This window comes from Thunnus maccoyii, chromosome 6, assembly GCF_910596095.1.
Source record: "Thunnus maccoyii chromosome 6, fThuMac1.1, whole genome shotgun sequence".
In the NCBI taxonomy this organism is placed as follows: domain Eukaryota; kingdom Metazoa; phylum Chordata; class Actinopteri; order Scombriformes; family Scombridae; genus Thunnus; species Thunnus maccoyii.
The window spans coordinates 34534010-34556533 of record NC_056538.1 but is presented as its reverse complement, the minus strand read 5'-3'; the positions used below and the strand labels follow the sequence as shown (position 1 = coordinate 34556533).

The 22524-nt window shown below is 37.2% G+C and overlaps 3 protein-coding genes across 3 annotated transcripts; 1 reads left to right on the top strand and 2 right to left on the bottom strand.

The window, feature by feature from the left end:
* Window positions 1-1840: 1840 nt before the first annotated feature.
* Window positions 1841-5430, bottom strand: LOC121898336 (olfactory receptor 11A1-like). The gene is given in 2 exon segments (XM_042413330.1): window positions 1841-2783; window positions 5417-5430. Coding segments are annotated over 2 exon segments (957 nt in total).
* A 4493-nt stretch (window positions 5431-9923) lies between these two features.
* Window positions 9924-11399, bottom strand: LOC121898779 (olfactory receptor 11A1-like). Its single transcript, XM_042414202.1, has one exon. The coding sequence runs from the start codon at window positions 11385-11387 to the stop codon at window positions 10461-10463; it is 927 nt and encodes a 308-aa protein (XP_042270136.1). The 5' UTR covers window positions 11388-11399; the 3' UTR covers window positions 9924-10460.
* Window positions 11400-15979: 4580 nt separating this feature from the next.
* Window positions 15980-16909, top strand: LOC121898334 (olfactory receptor 49-like). The gene has a single exon (XM_042413329.1). It carries the CDS (start codon window positions 15980-15982, stop codon window positions 16907-16909), a length of 930 nt encoding a protein of 309 aa, XP_042269263.1.
* The last annotated feature ends 5615 nt before the right edge of the window (window positions 16910-22524 follow it).

The following is a 22524-nucleotide window of genomic DNA, read 5'->3' as shown; positions in this document are numbered from 1 at the left end:
TCCCTCATATATTGTCTTTCTTGATCATTAGTACAATCTATGATTGCAGGTGTAATAGTCTCCTACGCCAGGTGGAAAAAAATATGTGCATATATCTGCATTGGCAAAAATGAGAGTCAAAAAGTAAATGTGTTAAATAATCATGATCTCAATATTGACTGAAATAATTGTGATTATGATTTTTGCCAATATCGAGCAGCCCTATCCAGAGATAAAGCTGAGCCACTTATACAAGCAAAGTGCTCCCAAGAGACTCTCCATAACCTGTTGTTCCCCTTCTCCTTTCCACAAAGTTAGGTTGTAAAAAAACAGGCAATAAATGAAAAATGCAAAGCAAGAATCACCTTTGAAGTTCTTCACTACACGTTACACGCTGTGCTGTCTGTGTTATGGGTGTATAAATAGATAGAGGTCTGTCTGCAATGAGGCGATGAGTAAAGTTTTAGCTCAGTAGTAAAATACTGGGCTCTCTGCACATCCCGAATTGTTACCCCTGGGATGTATTTGGGTCACTTTGGAGTTAAGGGTCATGTGACCACATCATGTGACTTGTCTAAAATGGCGTTGTGCTATTGTCATTTGAGTCTGATGAAGACCAGGTGTGCTCGAAACGTCATCTTTGTGCAACAAATTCAGGTGGACATTGGAGCCCTGTGGTGTGCAAGCTATGTCTTTGTTTTTTGACTTTTTGCTCACATTCGGCTCAGCACCTACACGCTTCAGTTTGGATGTGCGTGCATACTCTTATCTTAAAGGAGATGTGACCGCGATCTATCGACCTGCTCAAAAGACAAAAACTGTTTCCAAATTGACTAAAAACCAAACAGACACAAGTTATGTTTTATTGATTTATTTATTGTATTTCTCTGCCTACTGAATATGTAAATACATATTGTGAAACCAGGGACCCTGATCAGTTTTTGTAGATACAGTTTACACGTTCACAACATAACACATAAGCACAACCTGATAAAATCACTTCAACTTGATAAATATTAGAAAATAGACAGGTGCAGGGTGGTGCAGTGGAAAGGGAATCAAATTTCTTCTTAAAATCAAGCCTCTACAAAACTAAAGAAGTGAACTATTGTGTTGACTCCAGGAGGAGTCACTGCTCTGCATTTTGTCAATTTTACCCTTTAAAAGAGGTGTTAAGAAAACAAATGTACAGAAAAGACTCTAATTGATGAATTGTTTGTAACTTATTTTAAATATGGGCATCAAAAACATTTGTTGTTGAGTTTAGTCTTTTCTTCAAACTATTACAGGGATAACATCCATGTACACTCATGAGCAGTATGTTCTGAATGAAGAATTAGTGTTCAATGGACCACAGATTCCTCATGGCTGCATTAGAGAAGACCACTTCTACATGTTTTGGAGACTGTGTAGGACATCAACATATATTCTAGACTAAATTTCAAATCTTTAATTCGTTTGTCTTTAAGTTAGAATAAATAAAAACTGAAAGTATTCAGGTGCTAATACAGCAACAAAATAATGAGTCACTGGTGAAGGCTGAAGCCATCTCACACATCAGCATTCACTAAACTTATGAATAAGCTACACAGTTCAGACGATAGACTGACTTTAACGACTAAAAGATCTTTCAACATTTGAGAATTCGTCTCAAGAATCAGTTTAGGGAACTGATTTTTAGTGACTGAAACCTGTCAGAGATTCAAAGCAACTCTTTACATGTTTAATTTGACATCATTTAGGACACATTTCAGACACATTATACAGTCCTCATCACTGTTAACACTACTATTGTTAGTTTGTGTTTTTACTAGTTATTCCAGAGGAACAGATTTGTTAGATGACAGATGACACCAGTATTCTACATTCTTTTACCAAGACTCTTGCATATGATACGTATTTTGGTCATATTCAGTCCATACAGTACAGGGTTGAAGAGCGGCTGGCATGTAAGCCAGTATAATGATAAAATAATGCGCAACATATTTGGTACTCTGCTCATATTAAATCTGCCTTGCACTATTTCAAAGAAAGCTCCAAAAGAGAAGTTGAGCAGGGAAGCAAGGTGAGGTGTGCAGGTACTGACGGCTTTCCTTCTGGTCTGTTTAGAACCAGAAAAACAGACTTTAAGAATCCTCATGTATGTGTAAAGAATTAAAAGTATAAGACCAAAGATTACGGTGAACATGTGACAAAGTCCAAAAATGTTATTGACTGTTGTGTCAGAGCAGGCCAGTTTGACAACGTAATAGTTGTCACAGTAAACTTTGTTAATGATGTTTCCACACAGCTGCAAAGGGACAGTCAGACAAGCCACGATGAAAATATTAATAAGAATGGGATAGATCCATATTAGAGCAGTAAGCTTGGCAATCTTATTAGGTGTCATATGTGTGTTATATTGTAGAGGGTAACAGATAGCGAGGTATCTGTCATAAGACATGATGGCTAAGGTCAGAAATTCTATACCCCCATAAGAGTACAAACAGAAAATCTGCAGGAAACAAAAAGGAGCAGAAACAGTGTGAATGTCAGAGAGGATCTGAACCAGAAGGAATGGAAACAACCCTGTACTACCATACAGTTCATTTACAAACAGGCTGCACAGAAAAAGGTACATAGGTTCATGTAAGCTTCTGTTCATACAGATAATCACAATGAGAAAAACATTGGAACAAACTATTGCGATATAAAAAGCCAGAATAATCAGGAAGTATAGATATTTAAAAACTCCAGTGTCAAAGTAGGCAGCAAGTGTGAAATATGAAACCTGTGTGGAGTTTAACATGATCCTTCATTTGGTTCTTCAAGCATTATTAACACAGTTTGGCAGATGAACATATTGCAGTAATTATTTTACACTTTCTCACAGCTTTGTGAAAGTTTAACAAGTTTAAATGCATGATTGTGAAAGAAAATGTGCAGCTAAAGCATCAACATTTAAACACACATCAGTGTAATAACACTAAACAGATCCACCAGAATAGAAACATATATATATCACAGATATGTCAAACTTGCCGTTACCTTATTCAAAGTCAGTATAACACAGATTAAGACATTCACATTCGTCTGCTGACCTGCTGTAGTCACACTGTCACTCCCCCTCAAGTGAACTGAGACACTGATTCTGCTCCTTTTAACCTTTTCAAGTCAGGGAACGCCCACATCAGCAGGCAGACCTCATCGTCAAATGAGACACACTTTCACTGTTTTATGTCTTCATATATTTTGACTGTTTGTGCCAACTGTTACTGATTTCTGATTGGTGCCAGTTTTGTTGATCTTATATCATTCTTGAATAGTTAAGTGCTGAATGACAGACTGGTCTGTGTCTACTGGTGCATTGAGTACAACAGTCCAGACCACTTTTCTAACAGCCAACACTTTATTAAGCAACTGTAAATTTCACAACATAAATAGTGTTAATGCTCTCACCAGGGGATTGGATCAAACACACACACACACATATATTAATTTACAATTTTTTTTACTAACATTCTAATAATTTTTTAATATAATAACATCATTTATTAAAAGGAAAAACAATTTACCATTTTGCCTTGATGTGAGGACACTAATAATATACAAGTTCTAAAAAATTCTCCAAATTGTCACACGCCAGAAATTCTCAAAGAACAGAACTTCATGAGTCTGAAAAATTGGGGACGGCATAGTTCCCCCGTTACAAATGTAATATTTCTGAGACTTATCACTCACACAGCAAGACGGCTGCATATACGTCATTTAAGTGAGGCCAGGTACCTGTTGTGTATTGCAATTCTGGTGTCCATTTTGGCATGAAATTGCAAAAATAAGTGATTTTTGTGGCTCAGGTCAGGACTAAATTCAGGAACAGATTTATAATGAAATCTGTAATGACTTTGTTACTTTAACTGTTAAATTGTCCTTGTATTTTGATGTATCATATCATATATCATATCATATATCATATCATATCATATCATATCATATCATATCATATCATATCATATCATATATCATATATCATATATCATATCATATATCATATATCATATATCATATATCATATCATATATCATATCATATATATCATATCATATATCATATATCATATCATATATCATATCATATATCATATATCATATATCATATATCATATATCATATCATATATCATATCATATATCATATCATATATCATATATCATATCATATCATATATCATATCATATATATCATATCATATATCATATATCATATCATATATCATATCATATCATATCATATATCATATCATATATCATATATCATATCATATCATATATCATATCATATATCATATATCATATCATATCATATATCATATCATATATCATATCATATCATATCATATATCATATCATATATCATATCATATCATATATCATATCATATCATATCATATCATATCATATATCATATATCATATCATATCATATATCATATATCATATCATATCATATATCATATTATATATCATATCACATCATATATCATATCATATCATATATCATATATCATATCACATCATATATCATATCATATATCATATATAATATATCATATATAATATCATATATCATATCATATATCATATCACATCATATATCATATCATATCATTTATCATATATCACATCATATATCATATCATATCATATATCATATATCATATCATATATCATATCATATCATATTAATGTTGAGTCGGTGTGTACATTTGCTAAAACAATGTCGGACTCCGTAATTTTCTCTGGACCGCTGCCTAATCTGACCAGTGATGACATGTATAGCCGCATGTCACAATTCAACCGCTGGTTGTCGAGGTGGTGTCCAGCAAACGATGTGGGCTTCATAGATAATTGGCAGACTTTCTGGGGAAGACCTGGTCTGATTAGGAGAGACGGCATACATCCCACTTTGGATGGAGCTGCTCTCATATCCAGAAATATGCCTGAGTTTATTAGTAAACCAAAACCATGACAACCCAGAGTTGAGACCAGGAGGCAGAGCTGCAGTCCTACACGCTTCTCTGCGCTTCCATTAGAGCAGTTACCCACCCAAAACCACATAGAGACTGTGTCTGTCCCCCGACCACATAAATCAATTAAATCCAAAGTATATAAAAGAAGAGTCATTCATGAAAATCTAGTAAAAATTAAAACCACTGCTGCAATAGTACAACAAAATAAGATAATTAAATGTGGACTCTTGAACATTAGATCTCTTTCATCTAAAGCAGTTTTAGTAAACGATTTAATTTCAGATCATCGTATTGATTTATTTTGTCTCACTGAAACCTGGCTGTGTCATGAAGAATATGTCAGCCTTAATGAATCCACTCCCCCCAGTCATATTAATACTCATATTCCTCGAGACACTGGCCGAGGAGGTGGAGTTGCAGCCATTTTCAACTCAAGCCTAATCATCAACCCTAGACCTAAATTTAATTATAACTCATTCGAAAGCCTTGTTCTTAGTCTCTCCCAGCCAACCTGGAAAACTTTACAGCCAGTTCTATTTGTTATAGTGTACCGTCCTCCTGGCCCGTACTCTGAATTCCTATCTGAATTCTCAGAGTTTTTGTCGTATTTAGTCCTTAGTACAGATAAAGTAATTATAGTAGGTGATTTTAATATTCATGTGGACGTTGATAGTGACAGTCTCAGCACTGCATTTCTCTCATTATTAGACTCAATTGGCTTCTCTCAGTGTGTAAATAATCCCACTCACCGTCTTAACCACACCCTAGACCTTGTTCTAATTTATGGGATTGAAATTGAACATTTAATAATTTTTCCACAAAATCCTATTTTATCAGATCATTTTTTAATAACTTTTGAATTCCTATTACTGGACTACACACCATTAGATAAAAATGTCCTCACTAGATGTCTATCTGATGGTGTTGTAGATAAATTTAAGGAAGCAATTCCGTCAATACTGAATTCACTGCCATGTCTCAATACTACAGAGGACTCTTATGTTAACTTTAGTCCCTCCCAAATTGATAATCTTATTGATAGTGCTGCAGGCTCACTAAGACAAACACTCGACTCCATCGCCCCCTTAAAAAAGAAGATAATAAAACGTAAGAGGTTAGCTCCATGGTATAACTCCCAAACCCGCAAATTAAAGCAAACATCGCGAAAATTTGAAAGGATTTGGCGTTCCACCAAAGTAGAAGATTCTCGCTTAGTCTGGCAAGATAGTCTTAAAACATATAGGAAGGCCCTCTGTAATGCCAGAGCCGCCTATTACTCAGCATTAATAGAAGAGAATAAAAACTGCCCTAGGTTCCTTTTCAGCACTTTGGCCAGGCTGACAAAGAGTCATAACTCTACTGATCCATGTATTCCTTTAGCTCTCAGTAGTAACGACTTTATGAGCTTCTTTAATGATAAAATTCTAACTATTAGAGACAAAATTAACCATCTCCTGCCCTCAACAAGCACCGTTCTCTCCCCAAACACAGGAACCTTGGTAACGGCAGTAAATCCTGACATATATTTGGACTGTTTTTCTCCAGTAGACTTGTCTGAACTAACTTCAATGATCTGTTCAGCTAAACCATCAACCTGTCTCTTAGATCCCATCCCAACTAGGCTGCTTAAGGAAGCCTTACCCTTAGTGAGCACTTCTTTACTAGATATGATCAATCTGTCTTTAGTAACAGGCTATGTACCACAGTCCTTTAAAGTAGCTGTAATTAAACCTCTTCTTAAGAAGCCTACTCTTGATTCAGGTGTTTTAGCCAATTATAGACCTATATCTAACCTTCCATTTCTATCCAAGATCCTTGAGAAAGCAGTCTCTAATCAGTTATGTGACTTTCTACATAACAATAGTTTATTTGAGGATTTTCAGTCAGGATTTAGAGCGCATCATAGCACAGAAACAGCACTGGTGAAAGTCACAAATGACCTCCTAACTGCATCAGACAAAGGATTTGTCTCTATACTTGTCCTGTTAGATCTTAGTGCTGCATTTGACACAATTGACCATCAAATCCTTTTGCAGAGACTGGAACATTTAATTGGCATTAAAGGAACTGCATTAAGCTGGTTTAAGTCCTATTTATCAGACCGATTTCAGTTTGTACATGTGAATGATGAATCCTCCGTGAAGGCAAAAGTTAGACACGGAGTTCCACAAGGTTCTGTACTTGGACCAATTCTATTCACCTTATATATGCTTCCTTTAGGTAATATTATTAGGAAACACTCCATAAATTTTCATTGTTACGCAGACGATACCCAATTATATTTATCAATGAAGCCAGATGAACCCAATCAATTAAACAAACTCCAGTCATGCCTTAACGACATAAAGACCTGGATGACCTGCAATTTTCTACTACTAAATTCAGATAAAACTGAAGTTCTTGTGCTTGGCCCTAAACACCTTAGAAACACATTATCTAATGATAAAGCTGCTCTGGATGGCATTACCCTGGCCTCCAGCACCACCGTAAGGAATCTGGGAGTTATCTTTGATCAGGATATGTCCTTTAACTCCCACATAAATCAAATCTCAAGGACTGCCTTTTTTCACTTACGTAATATCACAAAAATCAGGCACATCCTGTCCCTAAAAGATGCAGAAAAACTAGTTCACGCATTTGTTACTTCTAGGCTGGATTATTGCAATTCCTTATTATCAGGCTGCCCTAACAAGTCTCTAAAGACTCTCCAGCTGGTCCAGAATGCAGCTGCACGTGTATTGACTAAAACTAGAAAAAGAGACCACATTTCTCCCATTTTAGCTTCACTACATTGGCTTCCTGTAAAATCTAGAATAGAATTTAAAATCCTTCTCCTAACTTACAAAGCCCTTAATGGTCAGGCACCATCATATCTTGAAGAGCTCATAATACCGTATTATCCCACTAGAACACTGCGCTCCCAGTATGCAGGCTTACTGGTGGTCCCTACAGTCTTTAAAAGTAGAATGGGAGGCAGAGCCTTCAGCTATCAGGCTCCTCTTCTATGGAACCATCTACCGGATTCAGTCCGGGGTGCAGACACCCTCTCTATGTTTAAGAGTAGGCTTAAAACTTTCCTTTTTGATAAAGCTTATAGTTAGGGCCGACCAGGCTCGCCTTGGATCAGCCCTTAGTTATGCTGCTATAGGCCTAGACTGCTGGGGGACTTCCCATGATGCACTGAGCTCCTCTCTCCTCCTCCTCCTCTCCATCTGTATGCATTCATGTAACATCAATGCATGTCACTAACTTTGCTTCTTCCCCGGAGTTTTTTGTGCTTTCTCATCTCACAGGAAAACCTGACTCCCGGGCCGAACCTTCGCGGTCCTTCACAGTCCTGATGGCATCCTTCCCTGGCTGTTGCTGCTTGTGCTTGTTGTTGTTTGTTGTTGTCATTGTTTTCTTCTGTCCCCCCTCCCCCTTTCCCTCTCTCTTTCTCTCTCTCAACCCAACCGGTCAAAGCAGATGGCCGCCCACCAAGAGCCGGGGTCTGCTTGAGGTTTCTACCCGTTAAAGGGGAGTTTTTCCTTACCGCTGTCGCCAAGTGCTTGCTCATGGGGGAATTGTTGGGTCTCTGTAAATTAAAGAGTACGGTCTTGACCTGCTCTATGTGAAAAGTGCCTTGAGATGACTTCTGTTGTGATATGGCGCTATATAAATAAAGATTGATTGATTGATTGATTGATTGATATATCATATCATATATCATATATCATATCATATATCATATCATATATCATATATCATATCATATATCATATCATATATCATATCATATATCATATCATATCATATCATATATCATATCATATCATATCATATCATATCATATCATATCATATCATATATCATATCATATCATATCATATATCATATCATATCATATCATATATCATATCATATATCATATCATATCATATCATATATCATATCATATCATATCATATATCATATCATATCATATCATATCATATCATATCATATCATATCATATATCATATCATATCATATCATATATCATATCATATCATATCATATCATATCATATATCATATCATATCATATCATATATCATATCATATCATATCAATACTGGGCTCTCTGCACATCCCGAATTGTTACCCCTGGGATGTATTTGGGTCACTTTGGAGTTAAGGGTCATGTGACCACATCATGTGACTTGTCTAAAATGGCGTTGTGCTATTGTCATTTGAGTCTGATGAAGACCAGGTGTGCTCGAAACGTCATCTTTGTGCAACAAATTCAGGTGGACATTGGAGCCCTGTGGTGTGCAAGCTATGTCTTTGTTTTTTGACTTTTTGCTCACATTCGGCTCAGCACCTACCCGCTTCAGTTTGGATGTGCGTGCATACTCTTATCTTAAAGGAGATGTGACCGCGATCTATCGACCTGCTCAAAAGACAAAAACTGTTTCCAAATTGACTAAAAACCAAACAGAAACAAGTTATGTTTTATTGATTTATTTATTGTATTTCTCTGCCTACTGAATCTGTAAATACATATTGTGAAACCAGGGGCCCTGATCAGTTTTTGTTGATACAGTTTGCACGTTCACAACATAACACATAAGCACAACCTGATAAAATCACTTCAACTTGATAAATATTAGAAAATAGACAGGTGCAGGGTGGTGCAGGGGAAAGGGAATCAAATTTCTTCTTAAAATCAAGCCTCTACAAAACTAAAGAAGTGAACTATTGTGTTGACTCCAGGAGGAGTCACTGCTCTGCATTTTGTCAATTTTACCCTTTAAAAGAGGTGTTAAGAAAACAAATGTACAGAAAAGACTCTAATTGATGAATTGTTCGTAACTTATTTTAAATATGGGCATCAAAAACATTTGTTGTTGAGTTTAGTCTTTTCGTCAAACTATTACAGGAATAACATCCATGTACACTCATGAGCAGTATGTTCTGAATAAAAGAATTAGTGTTCAATGGACCACAGATTCCTCATGGCTGCATTAGAGAAGACCACTTCTACATGTTTTGGAGACTGTGTAGGACATCAACATATATTCTAGACTAAATTTCAAATCTTTAATTCGTTTGTCTTTAAGTTAGAATAAATAATAAAAACTGAAAGTATTCAAGTGCTAATACAGCAACAAAATAATGAGTCACTGGTGAAGGCTGAAGCCATCTCACACATCAGGATTCACTAAACTTATGAATAAACTACACAGTTCAGACGATAGACTGACTTTAACGACTAAAAGATCTTTCAACATTTGAGAATTCGTCTCAAGAATCAGTTCAGGGAACTGATTTTTAGTGACTGAAACCTGTCAGAGATTCAAAGCAACTCTTTACATGTTTAATTTGACATCATTTAGGACACATTTCAGACACATTATACAGTCCTCATCACTGTTAACACTACTATTGTTAGTTTGTGTTTTTACTCGTCATTCCAGAGGAACAGATTTGTTAGATGACAGATGACACCAGTATCCTACATTCTTTTACCAAGACTCTTGCATATGATGCGTATTTTGGTCATATTCAGTCCATACAGTACAGGGTTGAAGAGCGGCTGGCATGTAAGCCAGTATAATGATAAAATAATGCGCAACATATTTGGTACTCTGCTCATATTAAATCTGCCTTGCACTATTTCAAAGAAAGCTCCAAAAGAGAAGTTGAGCAGGGAAGCAAGGTGAGGTGTGCAGGTACTGACGGCTTTCCTTCTGGTCTGTTTAGAACCAGAAAAACAGACTTTAAGAATCCTCATGTATGTGTAAAGAATTAAAAGTATAAGACCAAAGATTACGGTGAACATGTGACAAAGTCCAAAAATGTTATTGACTGTTGTGTCAGAGCAGGCCAGTTTGACAACGTAATAGTTGTCACAGTAAACTTTGTTAATGATGCTTCCACACAGCTGCAAAGGGACAGTCAGACAAGCCACAATGAAAATATTAATAAGAATGGGATAGATCCATATTAGAGCAGTAAGCTTGGCAATTTTATTAGGTGTCATATGTGTGTTATATTGCAGAGGGTAACAGATAGCGAGGTATCTGTCATAAGACATGATGGCTAAGGTCAGAAGTTCTATACTTCCATAAGAGTACAAACAGAAAATCTGCAGGAAACAAAAAGGAGCAGAAACAGTGTGAATGTCAGAGAGGATCTGAACCAGAAGGAATGGAAACAACCCTGTACTACCAAACAGTTCATTTACAAACAGGCTGCACAGAAAAAGGTACATAGGTTCATGTAAGCTTCTGTTCATACAGATAACCACAATGAGAAAAACATTGGAACAAACTATTGCGATATAAAAAGTCAGAATAATCAGGAAGTATAGATATTTAAAAACTCCAGTGTCAAAGTAGGCAGCAAGTGTGAAATATGAAACCTGTGTGGAGTTTAACATGATCCTTCATTTGGTTCTTCAAGCATTATTAACACAGTTTGGCAGATGAACATATTGCAGTAATTATTTTACACTTTCTCACAGCTTTGTGAAAGTTTAACAAGTTTAAATGCATGATTGTGAAAGAAAATGTGCAGCTAAAGCATCAACATTTAAACACACATCAGTGTAATAACACTAAACAGATCCACCAGAATAGAAACACATATATATCACACATATGTCAAGCTTGCCGTTACCTTATTCAAAGTCAGTATAACACAGATTAAGACATTCACATTCGTCTGCTGACCTGCTGTAGTCACACTGTCACCCCCCCTCAAGTGAACTGAGACACTGATTCTGCTCCTTTTAACCTTTTCAAGTCAGGGAACGCCCACATCAGCAGGCAGACCTCATCAATCAATCAATCAATCAATCAATTTTTATTCATATAGCACCAAATCACAACAGAAGTCATCTCAAGGCACTTTTCACATAGAGCAGGTCAAGACCGTACTCTTTAATTTACAGAGACCCAACAATTCCCCCATGAGCAGCACTTGGCGACAGCGGGAAGGAAAAACTCCCCTTTAACGGGTAGAAACCTCAAGCAGACCCCGGCTCTTGGTGGGCGACCATCTGCTTTGACCGGTTGGGTTGAGAGAGAGAAAGAGAGAGGGAAAGGGGGAGGGGGGACAGAAGAAAAACAATCACAACGACAACAACAAGCACAAGCAGCAACAGCCAGGGAAGGATGCCAACAGGACTGTGAAGGACCTCGAAGGTTCGGCCCGGGACTCAGGTTTTCCTGTGAGATGAGAAAGCACAAAAAAACTCCGGGGAAGAAGCAAAGTTAGTGACATGCATTGATGTTACATGAATGCATACAGATGGAGAGGAGGAGGAGGAGAGAGGAGCTCAGTGCATCATGGGAAGTCCCCCAGCAGTCTAGGCCTATAGCAGCATAACTAAGGGCTGATCCAAGGCGAGCCTGGTCGGCCCTAACTATAAGCTTTATCAAAAAGGAAAGTTTTAAGCCTACTCTTAAACATAGAGAGGGTGTCTGCACCCCGGACTGAATCCGGTAGATGGTTCCATAGAAGAGGAGCCTGATAGCTGAAGGCTCTGCCTCCCATTCTACTTTTAAAGACTGTAGGGACCACCAGTAAGCCTGCATACTGGGAGCGCAGTGTTCTAGTGGGATAATACGGTATTATGAGCTCTTCAAGATATGATGGTGCCTGACCATTAAGGGCTTTGTAAGTTAGGAGAAGGAATTTAAATTCTATTCTAGATTTTACAGGATGTAGTGAAGCTAAAATGGGAGAAATGTGGTCTCTTTTTCTAGTTTTAGTCAATACATGTGCAGCTGCATTCTGGACCAGCTGGAGAGTCTTTAGAGACTTGATAGGGCAGCCTGATAATAAGGAATTGCAATAATCCAGCCTAGGAGTAACAAATGCATGAACTAGTTTTTCTGCATCTTTTAGGGACAGGATGTGCCTGATTTTTGTGATATTACGTAAGTGAAAAAAAGCAGTCCTTGAGATTTGATTTATGTGGGAGTTAAAGGACATATCTTGATCAAAGATAACTCCCAGATTCTCATCGTCAAATGAGACACACTTTCACTGTTTTATGTCTTCATATATTTTGATTGTTTGTGCCAACTGTTACTGATTTCTGATTGGTGCCAGTTTTGTTGATCTCATATCATTCTTGAATAGTTAAGTGCTGAATGACAGACTGGTCTGTGTCTACTGGTGCATTGAGTACAACAGTCCAGACCACTTTTCTAACAGCCAACACTTTATTAAGCAACTGTAAATTTCACAACATAAATAGTGTTAATGCTCTCACCAGGGGATTGGATCACACACACACACACACACACACACACACATACATATATTAATTTACAATTTTTTTTACTAACATTCTAATAATTTATTAATATAATAACATCATTTATTAAAAGGAAAAACAATTTACCATTTTGCCTTGATGTGAGGACACTAATAATATACAAGTTCTAAAAAATTCTCCAAATTGTCACACGCCAGAAATTCTCAAAGAACAGAACTTCATGAGTCTGAAAAATTGGGGACGGCATAGTTGCCCCGTTACAAATGTAATATTTCTGAGACTTATCACTCACACAGCAAGACGGCTGCATATACGTCATTAAAGTGAGGCCAGGTACCTGTTGTGTATTGCAATTCTGGTGTCCATTTTGGCATGAAATTGCAAACATAAGTGATTTTTGTGGCTCAGGTCAGGACTAAATTCAGGAACAGATTTATAATGAAATCTGTAATGACTTTGTGACTTTAACTGTTAAATTGTCCTTGTATTTTGATGTATCATATCATATATCATATCATATCATATCATATCATATCATATCATATCATATATCATATCATATCATATATCATATCATATATATCATATCATATATCATATCATATCATATATCATATATCATATCATATCATATCATATATCATATCATATCATATATCATATCATATATCATATATCATATCATATATCATATATCATATATCATATCATATCATATATATCATATCATATCGTCATATCATATCATATATCATATATCATATCATATCATATATCATATCATATCATATATCATATATCATATCATATATCATATCATATATATCATATCATATATCATATCATATCATATATCATATATCATATCATATCATATCATATCATATATCATATCATATATCATATATCATATATCATATATCATATCATATCATATCATATCATATCATATATCATATTATATCATATCACATCATATATCATATATCATATCATATCACATCATATATCATATATCATATCATATATCATATCATATATCATATCATATCATATATCATATCATATCATATATCATATTATATCATATCACATCATATATCATATATCATATATCATATATCATATCATATCATATCATATATATCATATCATATCATATCATATAGCATATCATATATCATATCATATCATATCATATACCATATCATATACCATATCATATTATATATCACATCATATCATATCATATATCATATCATATCATATCATATCATATTATATATCACATCATATCATATCATATATCATATCATATATCATATCATATATATCATATCATATCATATCATATCATATCATATCATATATCATATCATATATCATATATCATATCATATATCATATATCATATCATATCATATCATATCATATCATATATCATATCATATATCACATCATATCATATTATATATCATATCATATCATATCATATCATATCATATTATATATCATATCATATCATATATCATATCATATATCATATCATATCACATCATATCATATATCATATTATATATCATATCATATCATATATTATATATCATATATCATATCATATATCGTATCATATCATATATCATATCATATATCATATATCATATCATATCATATCATATATATCATATCATATATCATATATCATATAATAGCATATCTTATATCATATAATATCATATCATATATCATATAATAGCATATCATATATCATATAATATCATATATCATATCATATATCATATATCATATCATATATCATATAATTTCATATATAATATAATATATCATATATGATATAATATCATATCATATATATCATATATACCATATCATATATAATATCATACATCATATCATATCATATATCATATCATATATCATATCATATATCATAGCATATCATATCATATCATATATCATATCATATATCATAGCATATCATATATCATATCATATCATATATCATATCATATATCATATCATATCATAGCATATATGTCAGATCAGGAACAGTTCTGTTTAGTTATTATTTTGTTAAATTTATCTTATTTACACATACAGTACATCAATTGTCTTGTGAGTAAGTAAAAATAAGGCTTCTACAGTGAGGGCGTCTGGTCCAGGTCTGGATGCTGGACCCCTACAGTGAGAGCGTCTGGGGGCTCTGTTATGCTGTGGGGGGCATTTTGCTGACATGGTTTGGGTCCACTTGTCCCCTTAGAGGGAAGGGTCACTGCTAATCAATACAAAGTAGTTGTGAGTGATCAGCTTTATCCTGTGATGAAACATGTCTATCCTGATGGGAGTGGTCTCTTCCAGGATGACAATGAATGGTTTGATGAGTATTAAATGATGTGAATCATTAGAAGGTTATGACCTTCACAGTCACCAGATCTCAACCCAGCTGACGTGTTAGACAGTGAGGTCAGTCTGCTGCTGTGGGCGTCTTCTGTCTGAAACATTTAAAAGAAGCAGAAGCAGAGTTTCAGCTCAGTTAGGAGGGAGTCACAGTCTGACTACAGCAGGCAAATGTCTTGATGATGAATTTTATTTCTTTGTGTAGTCTGAATACTACAAGGGTGTTTAACACTTTAACTGCACACACTTCCAAGCAGGCACAGTGCTTAAGGTTAAAGTTTGACTATAACAAAATGTAACACTGATTAGTTCATGAACAGTGTTATATGAGGAGCATGATCAACTCTACACAGGTTTCATATTTCACACTTGGTGCCTACTTTGACACTGGAGTTTTTAAATACTTACTTTTTATGGTCACTTTGTCTTTATATATGTTAATTATTTGTGCCAATGTTTTGCTCATTGTGGTTATCTGTATGAACAGAAGCTTACATGAACCTATGTACCTTTTTCTGTGCAGCCTGTTCGTAAATGAACTGTATGGTAGTACAGGGTTGTTTCCATTCCTTCTGGTTCAGATCCTCTCTGACATTCACACTGTTTCTGCTCCCCTTTGTTTCCTGCAAAATTTCGTTTTATACTCTTATGGTGGTGTTGAATATTTAAACTTAGCCATCATGTCTTATGACAGATACCTCGCTATCTGTTGTCCTCTGCAATATAACACACGTATGACATTTAACAAAATTGCCATTCTTATTGCTGTAACATGGTTATGCCCTATGTTACTGTGTTTTGTGATGACATCCTTGACTAACTCCTTACAGCTGTGTGGGACCATTATTAAGAAAGTGTACTGTGATAACTACTTTATTGTCAAACTGGCATGTTCCGATACAACAATCAATAACATCTACGGACTCTTTGTTACTTCGCTCTCAGTCTTTTGTCCTCTAATTCTAATTATTTTCACTTACATTAAGATTTTAAAAATATGTTTTTCTGGTTCTAAACAGACCAGAAAAAAAGCTGCCAGTACCTGCACACCTCACCTTATCGCTCTGCTGAACTTTTCATGTGGAGGTGGTTTTGAAATAGTACAAAGCAGGTTTAATATGAACAATCTACCCAATATTCTGCGAATCTTTTTGTCGTTATACTGGCTCACATGCCAGCCACTTTTCAATCCTTTACTGTACGGCCTGAATATGTCCAAAATCCGCATTGTATGTAAAAGTCTTGTCTTTGCTTAAATGTAGGACAATAATGTAAAGACCATCCATCCAACAGAGTGTTTCCCACACACTGAAAATACATTTGTGGTTTTAAAAGATCTAAAGTCTGACACTTTAGATTCAGCTGAACACCAGCTGTGCATTCACACGCTACACCTTGGGAGTGGATTCAGTTTTTCATGACAATTTCAAATGAATGCACATTTTCTCATTGCACTGTATTTTGAAATGCACATAATGTATAGAAGAACATTATAATAATACAACAGATGTTGTTTTTTTTATTAGAGGCAAAGCTGTTTTGATAAGCAGCAAACCAACAATACATTGGAAACACTGATATTTGCTCAACCCAAGTAATGATAAAAAAAATTATCAAAAAACACATTTGATAAAAGTTGTGTCAACACTGTTTGTAAAATTTATATTAAAGCTATGACTTTAAAATAAAGTTTTTAATATAACAATAAGAATACAGTTTGGTTTGAATCATTCTTTTTAAATATTCAGTGTAAGATTTTCTTTAAGTCACTAAACATAAAATTATTTAAAATATATTAAGACATCTATTACTACTGTACTTTAAATTTACTCAAGAAAACAAACTTCAAACATCTCCTAGTTCTAAGCAGATCAAATGATTGATATATATGATATATATGTGACATATTTATTTCTTTTTGGTGTTAATTATAAATTATTTCAAAGAGACATCAGAAATTATGTTCTATAAAATGTGTCAATTTGATTTTTCATATTTTTTATATTTATAAATACATAAATAAGCTAACATATGTTGGTACTGGTAGGAGTGCATTTTATTATTAGTAATAATTCATAATTATCATACATAATCATTAATTATGAAATCAAGATATTATTAATATTAATTAATAATTCGGGCACCAACTGTTAAAGAACCTCACAGGCAGGAACACAACTGTCCGATATGTGAGGAGCACGGTTGGTTATTAGCAATAATTAATAATTATCAGAGATAACTATTAATTATAAAAAATAATAGAATTATTAATATGAATTAATAACTACGGGGCACCATCTGGAAGCTGGGACCAATAACCAAACAAGGTAGTCTCATAAAAGAGTTCATCTAGAATGGTAATATCTGAGAGAGATCAACATTCACAGGTGAACAAAGAATTCAAGCTGTGACTCCTTCAATCAGCCACTTTTCACAATATGTTAAACACAATAATGACAAAAGAACTTCTCTTTAAAGATATAACAGTGTTTATTAAACTTAGCACAATTAACAAAGTTAACTTTGCTCTGATAAATAAACTACTGTACTAAAATATAATTCTACCAAAGCAAAACACAACAGCTATGTACAGGGTTGAACACATGCAGGTGAATGCATGTGTGTGTGTGTGTGTGTGTGTGTGTGTGTGTGTGTGTGAGAGACAAGATGGCGATGTGATCTGGTGTGATGACGCCGTGGGCTTAAATGCAGACGTGAGTATGGGAGGAAGTCCCGTCACGTGAGAACCAAATAGCGGAAGTGATGGTGGGTGGTGTCTTGGTTAGACAGAAGCAAGATGGCGCCGCCTGGTGGTCGGCATCTTGCACTTACCCAGTTCCGTGTAAAACACACGTGTCTGATGGTGGATAAGGTAGAATAGAGCAGCACTTTGTCCGACGTTAATCTGACCATCAAATGAGTAAAAAAGTGTTGGTGCGTGTATGTGTGTGTGCGCACGTGTGTTCTTGCGACACGCAAGAGAGGGAAGAAAGAGGAGGGAAAGCGATCGTGAGGGGGAGAGAAGCGGTTCCTTTGTCCACAGAGAACACGCGCACAGACGGCAGTCTGTAACGCACGTTGTCTGGTTTCTGATTGACAAATCAACTTACTTCCTCACTTACGATGGCACAAACACAGCAGTAGTCCCAAGTGGGGAGAACACAAAAACAGTCTAGTGTGGTGAACACAACTAAACAGGCAGCAAATACTCCTCCTTTAAATACTCCTCCGAGTAAAGCAGAGCAAAGGGACTCGGCGGTCCGTCAATCCACACAACAAAACAATAGCAATGAAGCTTAAAAAGCTAAAGTTAACAACAGCACTGAGGCTGAAAAGAACACACAAACTAACAGTAAACCTATTACTTGGTCGCTTCAGAAAGCGAGCAGGGTGTGTGTTATGTCCATCTTTCAGTCTGGCTCGGTTCCTTGGCTCGGACGCTGACAGTGCCGTCTTCGCGCTATCAGCGGGCTTCACGGCAGCTGATTCTCGGTGGGCGTTGCGGAGAAAACAGCAGAATCAACTCAGAAGTTATCCGGTAGCAGTGGTCCCGAAGTTATCCGCGTCTTCCTGAAGAAAATCTGTTTCTTTCTTCTGCAGGTGGTGAGAGTGTTGGTTGCAGCAGTGGTCTCTCTCGGATCCAGGGATGATGTTCGGGTGAACATGGGAGAAGTCTCGTCTCGTCCGGCGACGGGAGTCTTCCAGTTGGTGGGTGAAAAACACATGCATGAGGTCACCTCCTTCAGTAAACTGGCTCACGGAGGCAGTGAGGCTTCCCTCAGATCAGTTCACAATGGAGTGCGTTTTCCTCTGTGTGCCTTCCTCTGTGCTGGAGCGTCTCTGCCAATGAGAGACTGTGGTTGAGATCGTTTCCAGTTTAGCACCTAGGTGCGAACTGGCAGTGCATGTTGGGATATGGAGTCCAAAATGGACTCTCTTTGTCTGTCCTGGCGCTCTTTCCTGTTATCAGGCTTTGTGACTTGCATGCAGGCCTGCCTTTGTCTGATGCACATGGAAGATGAGGCCCAACATCCCCCCTTTGGTCTGAAGAGTGGGGTGCTGGCCACAACCTCCAGAGCAACCCAAGGGCCGAACAGTCCCTGTGTGTTGGAAGTAACCTGGTGGTTACACAGTCCATGTGCTCCTGAGACAGGCGGGATGCTGGAACAGTCCGTATATTCCTGAGAACAACAAAGGTTTGAAACAGTCCATACAGTTCACAGTTCAGAGTTCACAGAGGCTTGTCTGGGCAGCAACTGAGGCAAAGTCTGGCTAATTACAGAGGCAGAGTCTGGGCAATGTTCTAACAAACCTATGTACATTCAGTATTAATCAACACAATCCTTTTGCTGCTCTTTAGTTATCACCAATAACACAACTCAAAAGTCATGAAAGAAAAGAAGGTGAGATGAGGTGAAGGAAAGGTGGTTAGGTTACTAGGCTCACTCCTGAAAGAGGTTGGAGTCAGCCAGTGGAATGGTGCAGACTGGTGTGCTGAACGGGAAGGAGGGAGTCCAGTCTGGCCTGTGTGTGTTGAATGTACCTTTAAGAGATGTGTGAATCCTAGTCGTAACTGGATTTGAAGTGAAATGCCAAGACTATATGTCAGATGTGTCTGTGAAGGCTGCATAGCAGTAGTAGTAGCAGATCTAAGGACTTAGTCTAACTTATGTTACCTTATGCTTACCTATGTTACACCTGACTTCACACCTGACACAATATCTAGGGCATGCAAAGGTTATGGGGAAAACAAACTGCAAACTGACGGTGACCATGGTACTGGAGGGAGTGGTAGTAAGCGTTAGTGCATGCTGAGGTTGTGGCTACAGTACACTACACTTAACTGGGGGGGACACTACCACGGTGGCTCCACCCCCCTTCAATGTGGAGGCTGCTCCATGCATCCAGGGAGTAGAATTGGCCGAAAAAGTTCAGTCAGGGTTGGTCATCACCCCTGTGGTTTCGTTTCCCACCCCGCTGGCGAGGTTGTCTGCGCCTGAGAGGTCCTGTTCTGCTGTCCACCTTGACGTGAGGCACCTTGTTTCCTTCCAGTGCTAGGTTGGCATCTCCTGACGTGTGGATCCACAGGACTCCGGCGTCATCTTCATGCCCTCTAGCAGGGCACATGAGGTGAGGTAACCCAGGTAGAATTCTACTTGACTATCAGAGTCGAAGCATTTGACGTTGCTTGTGAGGGACTCAAGCTGTAGAGTGTGCAAGCCTTGGCGTAGACGTGGCGGCGGACTGTCTGAAACATCTGAGACTCCTGAGTCGCTCAGGTTGTCATAGCGATGAGGGCAACTTCTTACTCTTCCTGGTGGGGATGGAGTTCTGTTCAGACAGGGGTGTGAGCTCTGCGATGTATTCAGCTCACCTGTCAAGGGGGGCCTGCAGGCACCACCTTCGATCTGGACACGGGGGGGGGGGGGGTATGGTTGAGGATTGAGGGGTGCACCATTGGAGTGTGGGGCACCTGCGTCCATAGGGTGTGCTAATGGAGGCACTTGACAGTCATCTGTACTGTTGAGATCGGAGACTGCACCACCAGGGGTCGCTAGGCTACTAGCTGGCATCTCCTAGTGGACTGCGGTCATCTGCTCCTTTACCTGGAGGGCTTCCTGGGGCAGGCTTCGGCTGGTTGCGATGGGAGAAGGGACCTCTTTGAGGTCAGGAACGTCACTTGGTTCCTAGGTCCAAGCTGGGCTCTGCACTGATGGAAGAGAAACATCTCGCCAAACAGGTCTGGGATGGTGCACTTGGGCTTCCCGGCCAGGGATGTAGGTGTATTCAACTAGTTCCTGTAACAAATAATCACATTCGCTAATACTATAGCAGTTGAGATTCTCCTGTTCCTCTATGTTAGTTCCTCCACACTAACATGGTTATAGGCAGCATAGCCTACAGTGTCTTGACATTTCTGAGAAAAAGCTAGGACTCATACCTCCTTTACTGTGGCTGGAGGGACAAACTGATTGATCCATGCAAAAGGCCGGGTCCCAGATTCAAGCATTACACACAATAATGAATATCCTGGACTGGAGTTTGTGCCCAACAACCCAAACAGGCTTACTGAGCCTGCCATATAATTTACTTAGCACATCTTAATTTACTGAAAACACATCTGTTGCACAAAATAATGTGGACGGAAGTCTTGTGTAACCGAAGTGTAGTATACACTTTATGCTCATGCTCCACTGTTTGTATTGTTTGTCTGTGCAGTTTTTAACAAGAACATAAACAATCAACACTTCCTGAAAAAAAAGATGTCCATCCAGTCTGAACTTTGCTTTGTCTGGCCAATCAGATTGAATTTTGAGGCAAACAAGGTTGGATCAATTCATGACAGGAAGTCTTGCTTCTTCTTTATGGAGATGAATGGGAGGTGAAATTCACAAGATGTTTGATGAAGGCATCCATATAAAAATGAAAATGTTCCCTCAAGTGAAGGAAGAAAACAAATTATTTTTCGTTATGTTTGATCTACCTGTTTTTTCTTTGTGCATTTTTTTTAACATCCATTAGAGATCAGTATCAGTAGCGTTGGTTCCTGTGATAATAAAGTCAGTCTGCTGCTGTGGGCGTCTGCTGTTTGAAAAGTTTAAAAGAAGCAGAAGCAGAGATTCAGCTCAGTCAGGAGGGACTCAGTCTGCCTGCAGCAGGTGAATGTTTGGATTCACACAGTGTGTAATATCTTAACCCTAGTCTGATACAGATTTTATATATGTGAATGAATGTTTGTTGTTTTCTTGATGATGCATTTCTTAACTGTATGCTCTCTGTGTGTTTAATACTTTAGCTCAGTGTAGGTTTAAAGGAAAACTAAGCCTTTAGAAATCTAAATGTAACATAACAAGTTTTTAGGTCAGAAGGA

Excerpts from the sequence above, each read along its gene's own strand:
- LOC121898334 (XM_042413329.1), top strand. The coding sequence starts at position 15,980 with ATGAGGAGCATGATCAACTCTACACAGGTTTCATATTTCACACTTGGT.
- LOC121898779 (XM_042414202.1), bottom strand. The coding sequence starts at position 11,387 with ATGTTAAACTCCACACAGGTTTCATATTTCACACTTGCTGCCTACTTT.